Source organism: Schistocerca piceifrons, chromosome 1 (assembly GCF_021461385.2).
Source record: "Schistocerca piceifrons isolate TAMUIC-IGC-003096 chromosome 1, iqSchPice1.1, whole genome shotgun sequence".
NCBI classification, from domain to species: Eukaryota; Metazoa; Arthropoda; class Insecta; order Orthoptera; family Acrididae; genus Schistocerca; species Schistocerca piceifrons.
The window spans coordinates 1,108,303,715-1,108,320,837 of record NC_060138.1 but is presented as its reverse complement, the minus strand read 5'-3'; the positions used below and the strand labels follow the sequence as shown (position 1 = coordinate 1,108,320,837).

Genomic DNA, 17,123 nt, shown 5'->3' with positions numbered 1-17,123 from the left:
GGAAGGTTTGCCAAAGACTGCATTTTATTGGCAGGACACTTAGAAAAGATAACTGATCTACTAAGGAGCCTGCCTACACTATGCTTGTCCGTCTTCATTTAGAATACTGCTGCAAGGTGTGGGTTCCTTATGAGATAGGATTGTTGGAGTACATCGAAAACGTTCAAAGAAGGGCAGCACGTTTTGTATTATTGTGAAACAGGGGAGAGAGTGTCACTGAAATGATACAGGATGTGGGATGGACATAATTAAAACAAAGGCATTCTTCGTTGTGGCGCAATCTTCTTTCGAAATTCCAATCACCAACTGTGTCCTCCGAATGTAATAATATTTTGACACAGACCTACATAGGGAGAAACGATCACCATGATATAATAAGGGAAATTAGAGCTAGTACACAAAGGACAAAGGTGTTTGTTCTGTCCGTGCACTATACAAGATTGGTACAATAGAGAATTGTGAAGGTGGTTTGATGAACCCCCTGCCAGGCACTTAAATTTGATTTGCAGAGTATCCATATTGATACAGATGTGAATGTTCCACTGTGGTGTAAGGGTGTCACAGATGATAACCAGAGGGATTCTGTTGTGAAATGAAATGGCATCTCAGGCTGTCACTCCCGGATATCACGCTGTATGGTGAATGACTGTCAGGTTGGTATCTTACCGCTGTGTAAGGTGTCTCCAAGCATGTGTTTTCTGGTCATCATGGCTCAATTAAAAGCAGAACTCTTCAGTGATAATATTGTTATTAATGACAAGGAACTGTTAATTGCAGCAACAGAACTAGGTAAATACAGTTTTGTCAGAAACTACCCTTATGATGGAATTACATATGCTAATTTTCGTTGTTTAACATTTTTACTATTTTGCAAGTGTTTAAATATGCTCCATAATATTTACACTTAAAATTATTGATACTGTATCTTAGAACAACATTAACATAAATTTTCTGGTCACTGAATTGCGCATGTCTTTCCCTTAATAAAATAACGTCTAACTGGGCTAAAAATTCGAGTGTTGTAGTTGGAAATCCTAGTAGAATTTTGCGGTGAACAAAGCTCCTGGCTCTGATGGGTTCTCTGTCAGAATTTGCGCTGAATTTTTTGATGAGTTAACACCTCTTCTAACTATAATCTATCATAGCTCCCTCAAACAAAAACTGTGCCCACTTCTTGGAAGAAGGCACAGGTCACCCCCGTCTACAAGAAAGATGATAGAAGTGATCCACAGAACTACCATCCGTATCCTTGACATCAGTTTTGTTGTAGAATCTTAGTACATATTCTGGGCTCAAACATAGTGAGGTATTTTGAACAGAATGACCTCCTCAATGCCTGCCAGCGTGGATTTAGAAAACATCAATCATGTGAAATGCAACTCTCACTTTTCTGCATGACATACTAAAAGCTTTGGATCAAGACAACCAGGAAGATGCAATGTTTCTTGATTTTCAAAAAGCATTAGGCTCAGTGCCACACCTACATTTATTGTCAAAAGTACAATCAGATGGGGTATCCTGTGAAATTTGCGACTGGATTGAGGACTATTTGGTGGGGAGGAACAACATGTTATCTCTGATGGAGAGTCATTGTTAGATGTAGAAGTAACTTCAGGTGTCCCTTTGGAAGTGTGTTGGGACCTTTGTTATTCATATTGCATATTAATGATCTTGCAGACAATATTAATAGTAAAATCAAACTTTTTGCAGATGATACAGTTATCTATAATGAAGTACTATCTGAAAGCAGCTGCATAAATATTCAGTTAGATCTTGATAAGATTTCAAAGTAGAGCAGAGATTGGCAGCTTGATCTAAATGTTGAGAAATGTAAAATTTTTCACTTCTCCAATTTAAAAAAACCTAGCATTCTATGACTATAAAATTAATGAGTCACTGTTGGAATTGGCCAACTCGTACAAATAACTGGGTGTAACACTTTGTATTGATATTAAATGGAAAGATCACATAGGTTCCATCATGGGTAAAGCAGGTGGCAGACTTCAGTTTATTGATAGAAAGGAGATTGCTTACAAATCACTTGTGCGACCAGTTCTAGAATATTGCTCAAGTGTGTGGGACCCATACCAGATAGGACTAACAGGGGATGCTGAATGTTTATAGAGAGGAGCATCACGAATGGTCACAGGTTTGTTTAATCCATAGGAGAGTATCACAGAGATACTGAAGGAACTAAACTGGCAGACTCTTGAAGATACACATAAACTATCCTGAGAAGGTCAATTAATAAAGTTTCAAGAACCAGTTTTAAATGAATACTCTAGAAATATACTTCAACCACCTATGTATTGCTCACATAGGGATCATGAGGATTAGAATAGTTACTGCATGCACAGAGATATTCAATCTATCTTTCTGCATTCCATATGCAAATGGAACAGGAAGAAACCCTAATAACTGGTACGGTGGGATGTACTCTCTGCCATGAATCTCATGGTTCTTTGCAGAGTATAGATGTAGATATAGATATCAATGGCCTTTGATAGATCTAAAAATCTGCCTGTGTCACATTTTTATTTGTCTAGTGCAATAAACCCTAGTTTTGTAAAATATTCTATGGCTGACTTTGACTTTAAATGTATATTATGAGTTGCTACCAGGGATGTTTGAGGTTCTTGTAAGTAGTGCCATATGTCATTGTTTGTTTTGTTTGTTTTTAATGCAGTGTGAATTAAATTAAATCAATATATCTACCTTTTGCAGGTTATAAAACTGCTTCTTAGTGCAGGAGCTGATCTTTCAAGAAAGGATGTGCTTGGAAGGACTACACTTCACAGAACACTTGGCAATAGAGAAAATTTTGACTTCTTATGGAAAAAATGTAAAGATTTCACACATTCTGTTGATAAGAAAGGCCAGACACCAATACATAGAGCGCTCTCAGCTTTCCGCTTTCATTGGGACATGCATCACATAATGCGACTCTTGCTGGAAGCTGGTGCAGATGCCAAATCACATGATTCAGAAGGAAGGACAGCTTTGTACATTGCATTAGAGAAGCAATGTTCTTATGTAAGTATTTTGTTTTTCATAGTATGTCCACTATTCCTCAAGTGTCATATTTCAAAACGAGTGTTTGTGTGATTGATTGATTTTTATTTTATCCCATGTGACTATATATGTTCAGAGAGACTCTTTGTAGTATAGGACGGGACAACTTAAATTAATTAGGCTATATATTACAACAAAATTCCAAATTGGTAAGATTGATAGTTGTTTTTTATTCATTTGTCTCTAGATTTGTATTCAAGTCTGTAAGTTACTTAGAAACTTTGTACCTCAGGTGACTACAGTGCAGATATATGAAAACATATGGTACATTTATCTGTAGTTTTGTATTCAGGCCTTAACATTATTTTCATACATTCTTTCACAAAGGTGACTATAATATATGTTATTATTGTTGTTTTGTTGTTGTGGTCTTCAGTCCAGAGACTGGTTTGATGCAGCTCTCCATGCTTTTCTATCCTGTACAAGCTTCTTCATCTATGAGTAAGTACTGCAACCTACATCCTTCTGAATCTGCTTAGGTTATTCAACTCTTGGTCTCCCTCACACCTTCCTTCAGTACTAAACTGTTAATCGAACTGATCCCTTCTTCTAGTCAACTCATTCCACAAATTCCTCTTCTCCCCATCCTATTCAGTACCTCCTCATCAGTCACGTGATCTACCCATATAATCGTCAGTATTCTTCTGTAGCACCACATTCTGAAAGCTTCTATTCTCTTCTTGTCTAAACTGTTTATCATCTACGTTTCACTTCCATACATGTGTACGCTCCATTCAAATACTTTCAGAAAAGACTTCCTGATACTTAAATCTGTATTCAGTGTTAACAAATTTCTCTTCTTCAGAAATGCTTTCCTTGCCACAGCCAGTCTACATTTTATATCCTCTTTACTTTGACCATCATGAGTTATTTTGTTTCCCAAATAGCAAAACTCACCTACTACTTTAAGTGTCTCATTTCCTAAACTAATTCTCTCAGCATCACGAGATTTAATTCGACTACATTCCATTATCCTTGTTTTGCTTTTGTTGATGCTCATCTTATACCTTTCTTTCAAGACACTTTCCATTCCATTCAACTGCTCTTCCAGGTCTTTTGCTGTCTCTGACAGCGTTACAGTGTCATCAGCCAACCTTGTAGTTTTTATTCCTTCTCCTTGGATTTTAATTCTTACTCCAAATTCTCCTTTTGTTTCCTTTACTGCTTGCTCAATATACAGACTGAATAACATCGGGGACAGGCTACAACCCTGTCTCACTCCCTTCTGAACCACTGCTTCCTTTTTCATGCCCTTCAGCTCTTGTAACTGCCATCTGGTTTCTGTAAAAATTGTAAATTGCCTTTTGTTCCCTGTATTTGACCCCTGCCACCTTCAGGCTTTGAAAGAGAGTATTCCAGTCAACATTGTCAAAATCTTTCTCTACGTCTACAAGTGCTAGAAATGTAGGTTTGCCTTATCTTCTAAGATAAGTTGTAGGGTCAGTATTGCCTCATGTGTTCCATCATTTCTACAGAATCCAAACTATTTTGCAACTGTGACTTATTAAGCTGAGAGTTTGATAATTTTCACACTTGTCAGCACCTGCTTTCTTTGGAATTGAATTTATTATACTGTTCTTGAAGTCTGAGGGTATTTTGCCTGTCTCATACATCTTGCTCACCAGATGGTAGAGTTTTGTCATGGCTGGCTGTTGCAAGAGTATTTAACAGACCTCTTCCTATGATTTCCACTGTATATAAGTTGTCCTACTCCTTTGTCCACATGGTGACTTCAGGTACTACAGGAGATTCAAATTTATAGTCCGAGGTCGTTAACAAGTACGAACAGTTTGGTACTTAACTCATATCGATGGCTGCGTTGTTGTCTTCGTGAAGTCTAGAGGTGATTCCACTGCGATGTTCCCGTGGTTTTCTTTGTGTTTGGATGAGACTAACTGGTTTGTAGGGCGATGTGGTATTTTGATTTTTAGAGAGCAAACGTTACATTAGTTTTGCAAATCACTATTTAATTCATTTATTCACATTTAACACTTCTACAATAATATGCAATAAGACATTGTTTTACACCACATCTGTATTCCCACCTCCTCTAGCCCATGCTTTTTCTCCAAAGCCCTTTTACCACCTCTCCCAAAGATCGACCTCCTTTCCGCATGTCCAAAGATAACTGTCTCTTAGTTGTTAAACTCGCAGTCAAAGGCTATATTTACATAAAACATTACACATAAAGAAATTACTGACATACACGAAAATTACTGACATACACGATCTTACGTTCTGTTACAATACCCCCCCCCCACACACACAAGTCCGTGCATGGCATGCATGGGATTGTGTGTCACTATGGAATAAAATATGTCTAATACACACATCATAATAAAATTTACAGTTCCGAAAGTTAGTAATAAAATTGGTTTCCCAAATGATCTTAGTTATATATATACACTTTCCATGATATACAATTTGAAAGTTACATTGGCTGTATTGAGCAATAAATGTAATGAGCTTATAACTAACAATAAAATATGGCACCTTATATTTAATTGATCATGGTAGCTGCAGAGCCGTGTTAAGATGGGTACATAATTATATAGTATATGCATAAACTCAAGTTTACTTCAATACTGACTTAATGCATCTTAGTTAACCTCATTCTTCTGATTGTCAGTGGTTTCTTTAGAATATATTAAGTGAACTGTGTAATGCAGGCATCTCTCACAATCTTTTAATATAAGTGTTTCAATAAAATACCTTAGGGCATGGCTTGTGCCCAAAACAACCATTAAATCTAAAGAAATCATTATTCTAAAATAAACAGGTTCTTTTAACCACATACATAAAATAGACATAGTTCAAAATATTGTAATACTTATACACAATGTTAAATGGTTGTCTCTTAGGGAAAATTCATGTATACGTGATGAATGGAATCACATGGTGAATCCAGTGCAAATTCAATTATGTGTGATCAGCACTGTATTTTCAGAGTCAGATTGGTTTACATATTTATGATTTAATGTTTCCTTTATAATGAGATAGCTGAGACGTTCCATATGATTGCGACTATAATCGCAGTATCCTCACACTGTACATCTATTTCAACTTTATAGGTCAAATTATGACAAACTCTACACTTAAATTGTGAAAGATTGTTAGTATTTATACCTTAACTTTACATCATTATTAAGCAGTGTTTCATTTTTATTTACTCTCCTGTGCTCAAATAGCATATTGCCATGAACAGAAATTATTCCAAATTGTGTAACAGGGTATGGGATAAATTCCTAACAGCTCTTCATTCACTTTAACATTAAATTATCTAAACTATTACAAAATATTCTCCCACAATATAAACTTCAAAATTAGTATCACATAACCTTCAATCCATCACAAGTGTTTCAAAAGTAATACACCAACATCTGTTTCCATAATTCTCTAAACCTCAATACATTCTTAATTTGCATGATTAAATTTTTAACACACTATAACATACCTGGTCTTTCAAAGTACACTCTCATAATCTGACAAGTACCTCCAGTTTGCTTTATCCATTAAATAACATTCCATCTGACATAGCTTACAAATGACAAGGTTTTGTCTTCTTACACACAATCACTATGCATATCTTATTACTTTAAAAGTGTCCACATCATTAACTTTGGTTTCTGTTAAGAGACATTACTATGACACTGTAGAATGGTTCGTAGCCCGACACACTGATCTCGTACCAAATTTAATGAATGGGTATACTAGAGAACAAAGAGAAATTAGTACAGACATAATTCACATTAACACAAAATCTACTTCATACTTTTAGCTGACATATCCCCACACTTTGACATGAAGTTTTCCTTGAATGATAAAACAATAAAGTGATGTAGTTGGGCCAGTCAACTAGTTCTTTCCGAGCAGCATTTTACTTATTAATGACTATTTTATGGGTCATGTTTGTAGAGTTTTAACTCTGTAACATTGCGCAGTCCAAATAACTTCTTGGATTTTGGGTAGATTAGCCTATAGGCATTAGGGTGTGGGTTTTCCTTGATTTCAAAGGGGCCTACATAGATGTCAAAAAATTTCTTTATTTCAGAACTCATCAATCTAGATTTTTCCTGTGTTTTTACTAAAACCAGATCTCCTGTCCTGAACTGTACTCCTTTACTTCTTGCATCATGTCTCCGTTTCCTTACCTCTCCTTGTCTTTTCATAGTGTTCCTAACAGCTGTCTCTCTTTCCTGGGGTGTCATAGTTTGACAAGGTGGGAAATCAACATTCTCAGAAATCAAATTTGCAGGTCGTCTATTAAACATTACTTCGTAAGGTGAAAAACCAGTGGATGAATGTTGTAGGCTGTTCATTATATCCTCAAAGTCAGTAACATTTTCAATCCAATTAACATGATTTTTACTACAGTATGTTCTGCAGAGCCTTCCAATTTCCCTCATGTACCTTTCTGCTGGGTTACTTGATGAGTGACAAACCGAAATCAAGATATGTTTTATTCCTGTATCTTCAATAAAATTTTTCCATAATTTAGATGCAAACTATGACCCATTATCAGACATGATGGCCTGGGGTATACCAACATTTGTGAAATAATGATTCGTCAGCTTGATGATAATTTGTTTACTGGTTGCTCTCTTTAATGTATACAATTTTATGAATTTAGAGAAAACGTCAACTATAACGAAGATGTAACTATACCCTCCCCTTGACCTTGGTAGTGGTCCATATAGATCAATAGCTGTTAATTCAAGGTTTTTATTTGGTAAAATGTTTTGCATCAATCCTTTAGATGTTTGGTTGCTCACTTTTACTCTCTGACAACGATCACAGGTTTCAAGTTTTTTCTTCACTCTCCTACTGATATTATAGAAGTATACATTTTCCTGTATCTTCTGTATACATTTTGTTGCCCCGCAGTGTCCGAAGCTTTCGTGTATGTAACTGATAAACGTGTCAATACATTGCTCAGGCCAACATAGTTTCCAATTGTCTAAGTCAGGTCTAGGTCTCCTAAACAAAATCCCTTTTTGTACTTTATAATACTGATCTACCTTTTCTCCTCCCTTTTTCCCTATATAACTTTTAACCAACTTCCAATTTTCATCATGGTTTTGGTTTCTACGAATATCATCACAGATTTTCAGTATTTCAGCTTCATCTTTTACACCCTTTAAGTACATAAGTTTGAACTCTTTCTCCTCTTTTCCATAAGTATTTTCAACATCTGCACCTACTGGTAGTCTGGAAAGGGCATCTGCAATGACATTATGTTTACCCTGAATAAATTTGATCTCATAGTCAAACTGTTGAAGGAATAAAACCCACCTTGTTATACGGTCATGATAGAGTCTGCACTCCTGAATGTACGATAGAGCTTTATGGTCAGATAAAACAATTACCTTGTGCCCTAAAAGATAACTTTTAAACTTATTAAATGCCCAGTGAATGGCAAGTAGTTCCTTCTCTGTGACTGTATATGATTTTTCATACTTTTGTAAAACCCGGCTAGCAAAAGCAATAGAATGGTGTTCTAATTTTCCTTCTACTTCTATGTTTTGAAACAAGTGTGCCCCTAAACCTGTCTCACTACTATCTGTCATTATACAGAATGGTAACGACATAACAGGTCTATACAACATTTGACTTTGGGACAGTTGTTGTTTTATTTCCACGAACGCATCCTGACATTCTTGTGTCCAGTCCCAAACAGTATTCTTTTTTAGTAAGTTACATAAGCAGTTTGCATTTAAAGCTTGGGTACTAAGAAATTTTCTATAGAATCCAGTGAGACCAAAAAAGGACTTGAGTTGTTTTTTGTTCTTGGGAGTAGGGAAGTTTACAATGGCCTCAAGTTTATCCTTATCAGGTAAGATTCCCTTTTCTGAAATATTATGCCCCAAAAATTTCAGTTCATTAACTCCAAAACAACATTTTTCCAATTTTACGGTCATTCTCCCTTCCCTCAATTTTGAACAGACTTGTCTCAGAAGGTTTAGATGATCTTCCCAGGTTTTTCCAGTTACAAGAATGTCATCTACATATACTATTAATTTTGAAGACAATTCATCACCTAATACAAAATCCAGTGCTCTGATAAATTCAGCCACAGATACATTCAATCCAAAAGGGACAACACAATATTGGTAACTTTTGCCACCATACAAAAAGGCAGTGTACTTCCTAGAATCAAGTTCAAGTGGTATTTGGTGAAAACCAGATGTCAAGCCTAGGCTACTCATAAATTTTACATTATCAAATTTGTGCAGGAGTTCATCCATATTGTCAGGATGGTCGTTTTCTCTAATCAAAAACTTATTAAGGTGCCTAGAGTCAAGTACAAGTCTAACCCCACCATTTCTCTTAGACACAACTACTAATGGGTTGTTGTAAGCACTTCTACTCCTTTCTATAATCCCCCAAGTTTCCATTTTTTGGATTTCCCTTTCTACATCTTTCTTCCTGGAGAATGGAATGCCATATGGTTTTAGGAAGAAAGGATGATGATCTCTGAGTTGAAGTCTGCACTGATAGTCTTTTACCTTCCCTGGTCTCTCACTGAATGTATCCTGAAATTCCCATAACACTTCTCTTAACTGATTTTTCTGACTTTCACTTAGATTTACAGCTTCCTACAATTTTACTTCGACTAATTCTTCGAAATTTTGTTCATTTATAAGATCAAAGGATGTGTTATCACTTATGGCTTGATTATCTACCTTGCTTACAACAGCTTTGATATGGTTGCAAGAATTACTACAGTTAAGGATGTACATTTCTGTTTTCAGAATACTATTTTTCTCAGGTTCAGTAATTATAACAGTCTTATCTTCCCAAGAGAAGCTTACACCCACTTTTAAGACCCAATCCATGCCAAAAATGATATTTTCTTCTAACCTTGGGACCACAAGGCAACCCTGCTCAAACTCCACATTTTCAATTTGAAACGTTAACAATACTTGACTCTTAACTACCTTACTTTGCCTACCAGTGGCACCTCTGATTTTTACCCCTACAACCGGCATTTCTACAAAGTTCTTACCATCTCTAATTTTATCTCTAAATTTTTCTGAGATTGCGCATATGGGGCTTCCTGTATCAATAAGACAGTGCCCTTCCCACTGATTTACTCTTATTTTAATGTATGGACAGCCTAATTCCTTTTCATCTGCCTTCCCCTCAGGGACTTCATATAATAAATCTTTTTCAATTTCTTTATAATTTCCAACTACTTCCTCCCTTTCAGTCTTCATCAGGTTTACCTGATTTTCAGATTCTAAGTTACTAGTGTCAAGTTTACACTTTGGCTGCACACAAAATATCTCCCTACTGTTTATGTACCTTTCACTCAGACTCTTTCTTTTACTCTCCCACCAGCGTGGGCATAAAACTCCACTAATTATACTTAGACGATACCAAAACACGTTGCTACTACAACTCTCATTATACTGGTTCCACAGGAATTCTAAGAATTGGCTTCCTTTACTTTCAATAATATCACGCAAATCTAATTCTTTCACAATATTTTCACTTTTGTTATCACCACTTTGATTAACCATGAGCTCATCAGGAAAGACATGTAGCAACTGATTTTCAGCTGTCACTTCATTATTCCTATCATATTCCTGTGCTTCATCACCACAACTATCATCAAGTTCCAACACTTCATTATTTATTTCAATAAAAACATTGTACTCACTTACTGGTTTGCTTACCATACTTTTCACATCAAAAATACTAACATCATCGCTACTATGGTATATTTTACTGCCAGTTTCATCTATTTCTCTCTGTTTTTCACTTTCTATGGTTGATTCTTTTTCCTGTTGCTTAGGTTTATCATAAGCTGATTCACTATTACCTTCTTGTGTGAACAACCCCCCCAATTCTGAACTAAAACATTTGTTACTCTCTTCATTATTAGCTTGCTCTCCCCTTTTTGCCTACCTGTAAAAATCATGTAACATCCCCTCATCCAGAATTGAGTCAGAACTTTGGTCTCTCCTATGTTTATTTTGTGGTGGTCTACTGTGCCACATAGCATCCCAAAATTTTTTATCAAAATTTATATAATTCACTTGGTATTCCTGGTTTTTAACCTGTTTGTTAATGGTACAGTTATTTACAGTATTGGGTTTTGTGTGAAAGTTAGTGGTCCTATTATGTTTAAATCTGTTCGCCCCAAAGCTGTGGACCCTCATTGAGGCAGTCCGGAGTTTTCCGGATGTCTACCTCTATTGTCACTCCTCCAATTTGTATTCATTCTGTTGTTACCTTCCCATCTGTTGTTCCTAGTTACACCATTGCTTTCCCAGTTACTCCCTCTCCAATTAGCATTGTACTCTCTTGTTCTATCATATTGGTGTTCATTCCGAAAATCTCTATCGTCCCTTCTAGGGTTCTCTCCACGGTAATCAGAATTCCACCTCCCACTGTAATGGTTTCCGTTACTAAACTGTTGCACATTTCTCTCCATTGCCCTGTCTAATTTGTCTATATATTTTAGAAACTGGTCTAAACAGTCGTCAGGTCCATGCACTAATTCCCACTGTATTCTTTCAGGTAACCTCCTTTTAAGGGCATCAATTTACGTCATTTCGTCAAAGGGTTTATCTAGATGCACCAATTTCCTAAGTTGATCCCTGCAAAAGTCTTTCATTGAGTGGTTTCTGCCCCTGAAGATAGGCCCATTTAAAAATTCACTTTTTATTCTACCCTGTTCAGTCTCAGACCAAAACTTATTTAAGAAACTCTTCTTAAAATCATCAAACGTTTTCCACTCATCAAAATGTTGGTTTGCCCAAGACAAAGCTTCTCCCTCAAGAAATTTTTTAACAAATTTAATCTTTAGATTATCAGACATGCCAGTAACAAGGTTGTCAGAGCAGTGTTGCAAAAAATCTACAGGGTGTAAATTATCACAAGGAAAACTTTTTACAGGTGAATTACTCCACACACTTCCACCATTCATACATAAATTTCTAGACACAAAATTATCTTGCATTTCAGTGAATCTCTTGTCTATTACACTTAAATTACATGTTACAGACTCTTGTATCTTATTTAATTCAGCATCTAAGGAGTTAACTTTTGATTCTGTATCTAGACTTAATTTGTCTACCCTCTCCTCCACAGTTCTTTGAGCTGCAGTTAACCTTTCAATCTCTTTCCCTTGACTTGAGCTAACTGTGGCTAACTTATTTTCTAAGGTCACAAACTTATTCTCTATAGCTTCAATTTTGGAGTTCACGCCCTTCAAACTTTCTCCTAATTGAAGTTTTAAATTTGAGATCTCTTCTTTCAGTACATCCCCGTTGCTTTTCATTTTTGCTTCCATCGATTCACTGGATGCATTTATTTTCAATTCTAGGAATTCACTATTTGAGTTCATTGCCCTTGTTAATTCGGACTGCATTTGTCCCATTCTGGCAAAGAGTAAACTTACCCAGTCCTGTTGATCCGGTTTTCTTTCGGTTTGTGAGTCATCTGGATCGTCACTTACACCACACACGTTCGAGTCTAATATTTCTCCAACTTCCTTTTTAATTTCTTCTGATAGCATCATGATGACACCACGTGTTTGGATACAGTTTTGACGAAAAGTTTAAAACAAAGCAGAATTGTACTTATCTTTTCACACCACGACGTCGATCACAGGTCCACCTCTCCGATAAGTCAGCACTTTGTTGGTTCTCACACTACTTTTTCTGGTCCAGGAAACGTGTACAATGTTATTCACGTTTTACGAATTATAAAGTTTGTAATGTTCCGCAAACGAAGCGCAATTAGTCCCATCGCATTTAACTGTAATATCCCGGACGAGCCCCCAAGTTTAACAGACCTCTTCCTATGATTTCCACTGTATATAAGTTGTCCTACTCCTTTGTCCACATGGTGACTTCAGGTACTACAGGAGATTCAAATTTATAGTCCGAGGTCGTTAACAAGTACGAACAGTTTGGTACTTAACTCATATCGATGGCTGCGTTGTTGTCTTCGTGAAGTCTAGAGGTGATTCCACTGCGATGTTCCCGCGGTTTTCTTTGTGTTTGGATGAGACTAACTGGTTTGTAGGGCGATGTGGTATTTTGATTTTTAGAGAGCAAACGTTACATTAGTTTTGCAAATCACTATTTAATTCATTTATTCACATTTAACACTTCTACAATAATATGCAATAAGACATTGTTTTACACCACATCTGTATTCCCACCTCCTCTAGCCCACGCTTTTTCTCCAAAGCCCTTTTACCACCTCTCCCAAAGATCGACCTCCTTTCCGCATGTCCAAAGATAACTGTCTCTTAGTTGTTAAACTCGCAGTCAAAGGCTATATTTACATAAAACATTACACGTAAAGAAATTACTGACATACACGAAAATTACTGACATACACGATCTTACGTTCTGTTACAAGTATCAGTGGTTCTAACAGAATGTTGTCAGAGACAGCAAAGGACTTGAAAGAGCAGTTGAATGGAATGGACAGTGTCTTGAAAGGAGGGTATAAGATGAACATCAACAGAAGCAAAATGAAGATAATGGAATATTGTCGAATTAAATCGGGTGATGCTGAGGGAATTAGATTAGGAAATGAGACACTTAAATTAGTAAAGGAGTTTTGCTATGTGGGGAGCAAAATAACTGATGATGGTCGAAGTAGAGAGGATATAAAATGTAGACTGGCAATGGCAAGGAAAGCATTTCCGAAGAAGAGAAATTTGTTAACTTCGAGTATAGATTTAAGTGTCAGGAAGTTGTTTCTGAAAGTATTTGTATGGAGTGTAGCCATGTATGGAAGTGAAACATGGACGATAAATAGTTTAGACAAGAAGTGAATAGAAGCTTTCGAAATGTGGTGCTACAGAAGAATGCTGAAGATTAGATGGGTAGATCACATAACTAATGAGGAGGTATTGAATAGAATTAGGGAGAAGAGGAGTTTGTGGCACAACTTGACTAGATGAAGGGATTGGTTGGTAGGACATGTTCTGAGGCATCAAGGGATCACCAATTTGGTACTGGAGGGCAGCGTGGAGGGTAAAACTGTAGAGGGAGACCAAGAGATGAATACACTAAGCACATTCAGAAGGATGTAGGCTGCAGTAGGTACTGGGAGATGAAGAAGCTTGCACAGGATAGAGTAGCATGGAGAGCTGCATCAAACTAGTCTCAGGACTGAAGACCACAACAACAACAACAACGGAATGTTGTCTACTCCTGCGGCCTTGTTTCTACTTAGGTCTTTCAGTGCTCTGTCAAATTCTTCACGCAATATCGTATCTCCCATTTCATCTTCGTCTTCTTCTCCATCCTCTTCTGTTTCCATAATATTGCCCTCAAGTACATATACTCCTTCCATCTTTCTGGTTTCCCTTCTTTGCTTAGAACAGATTTTCCATCTGTGCTCCTGATATTCGTACTGGTGGTTCTCTTTTCTCCAAAGGCCTCATTAATTTTCCTATCAGCAGTATCTATTTAACCCCTAGTGATATATGGCTCTACATCATTGCATTTGTCCTCTAGCCATTCCTGCTTAGCCATTTTGCACTTGCTGTCAATCTCATTTTTGTGGAGTTTGTATTCCTTTTCACCTGCTTCATTTACTACATTTTTATGTTTTTGTCCTTTCATGAATTAAATTCAGTATATCTTCTGTTACCCACGGATTTATACTCGCCCTTGTCTCTTTACCTACTTGATTTCTGTGCTGCCTTCATTATTTCATCTCTCAAAGCTACTTCTTCTATTGTATTTCTTCTCTCTGTTCTTGTCAATTCATCCCTAATGCTCTCTCTGAAACTCTCTACAACCTCTGGTTCTTTCAGTTTATCCAGGTCCTATCTCCTTAAATTCCTACCTTTTTGCAGTATCTTCAGATTTAATCTACTGTTCATAACCAATAAATTGTGGTTGGAGTCCACATCTACACCTGGAAATGTCTTACAATTTAAAACCTGGTTCCTAAATTTCTATCTTACCATCATATAATCTATCTTAAACCTTCCAGTGTCTCCAGGCCTTTTCCACATATGTAACCTTCTTTAACGATTCTTAAACCAAGTGTTAGCTATGCTTAGGTTATGCTCTGTGTGATATTCTACCAGGCAGCTTACTCTTTCATTCCTTATCCCTAGTCCATATTCACCTACTACTTTCCCTTCTCTTCCTTTTCATACTATTGAATTCCAGTCTCCCATGACTATTAACTTTTTGTCTCCCTTCACTACCTGTATAATTTCTTTTACCACACCATAAATTTCTTCAATCTCTTCATTATCTGTGCAGATAGTTGGCATGTAAACTTGTACTACTGTGTTAAGCATGGGCTCCATATCTATCTTGGCAACAATAATGTGTTCACTATGCTGTTTATAGTAGCTTATCTGTGCTACTATTTTTTTATTCATTATTAAACCAACTCCTGCATTACCCCTATTTGATTTTGTATTTATAACCCTGTATTCATCTGACCAGAAGTTTTGTTCCCCATGCCACCAAACTTCATTAATTATCACTATATTTAGCCTCAACCTATCCATTTCCGTTTTTAAATTTTCTAACCTACCTGCCCAATTAAGGGATCTGATGTTCCAGGTTATGATCTGTAGAATGCCAGTTTTGCTTCTCCTGATAATGATATCGTCCCCACCCAGAGATCCAAATGGGGGACTATTTTACTTCCAGAATATTTTACCCAAGAGGGCGCCATCATCATTTAACTATACAGTAAAGCTGCATGTCCTTGCAAAAATTTATGGCTGTAGTTTCCCCTTGCTTTCAGCCCTCTTTCACAGTACCACCACAGCAAAGCTGTTTTGGTTAGTGTTACAAGGCCAGATCAGTCAATCATCCAGACTGTTGACACTGCAACTACGGTACTGCCCCTCTTCATGAACCACATGTTTGTTTGGCCTCTCAACGGATACCCCTCCCTTGTGGCAGCACCTACAGTATAGCTATCTGTATTGCTGAGGCACGCAAATCTCCCACCAACGTCGAGGTCCATGGTTCATGGGGGAGGCGGCAGTATAATATGTACAAACATGTAATAAAAATGTTTCTACTACATACGTATTCGAGGTGGTCAGAAAGAGTCTGAAAGCTTGTACACACTTTACAGGGTACGTTATGCTGAGAAATAATTGTTATGAAAAAATTCAATGTGTTGCGCTGTTTCCCAATTAATTAACATTGAAGTTAGACAGACAGGTTCAATGGTCGAGAGTGGCATAAAAAGAGGATGAGGAAATGTGAGAGGGAAGAAGGTGATAAGATGAGGGGTGGAAAGTGTTGGGCAGAAGGCTTGGAGGCAGCATGTTACTGTAGTTTGAGGCTGGGATAATTTTTGGAGTGGAGAATGTATTTTAAGGATAACTACCATCTGCGCAGTTCAGAAAAGCTGGTGGTGGATGGGAGTTTCCAGTAGACCTGGGTTTTGAAGTAGCCATTGAAATCATGCGTGTTATATTGTACAGCATGTTGTGCCCACAGGGTGCTGTATCTTGCTTTTGGCCACAGTTTGCAGGTGGCCGTTCATCATGGTGGTACTGGGTGATGAATGGAGCACACTTTTGTATGTGCCTCTTGGCGGTGATAGGAGGATTGGGGGCATGCGGGGGAATGGGACAAGAAATGTTTTTGTGAACTAGTTCTGAGGGGTAGGCCTGACTGTGAAGGCCTTGGTGATAATGGGAAAGGAAGTTCTTGTCACTGCAGATACACCATTCCCAGGTAGCATGGCTGCATGGGAGTGACTTTTTGATGTGGAAGGAGTGGCAGCTGTCATAATGTAGGTACTATTGGTGGGTGGTGGGTTTAATGTGGACAGAGGTGTGGATGGAGCGATCAGAAAAATGGTTCAAATGGCTCTAAGCACTATGGGACTTAACATCTGAGGTCATCAGTCCCCTAGACTAAGAAATAATTAAACCTAACTAACCTAAGGACATCACACACATCCATGTCCGAGGCAGTATTCGAACCTGCAACCATAGCAGTAGCGCGGTTCCGGACTGAAGCGCCTAGAACTGCTCAGCCACAACAGCTGGTGAACCATCAGAGAAGAGGAGATCAACATCTAGGAAG

General features: G+C 37.4%; 1 protein-coding gene across 1 annotated transcript in view; it reads left to right on the top strand.

The window, feature by feature from the left end:
* The window catches only part of LOC124776613 (serine/threonine-protein phosphatase 6 regulatory ankyrin repeat subunit B-like), a 379,233-nt gene that overhangs the window by 141,942 nt on the left and 220,168 nt on the right, over positions 1-17,123 (top strand). Inside the window, exon 6 of the mRNA XM_047251691.1 lies at positions 2,725-3,033. Coding sequence (XP_047107647.1) covers positions 2,725-3,033 — 309 coding nt within the window. The remainder of the gene's footprint in view (positions 1-2,724; positions 3,034-17,123) is intronic.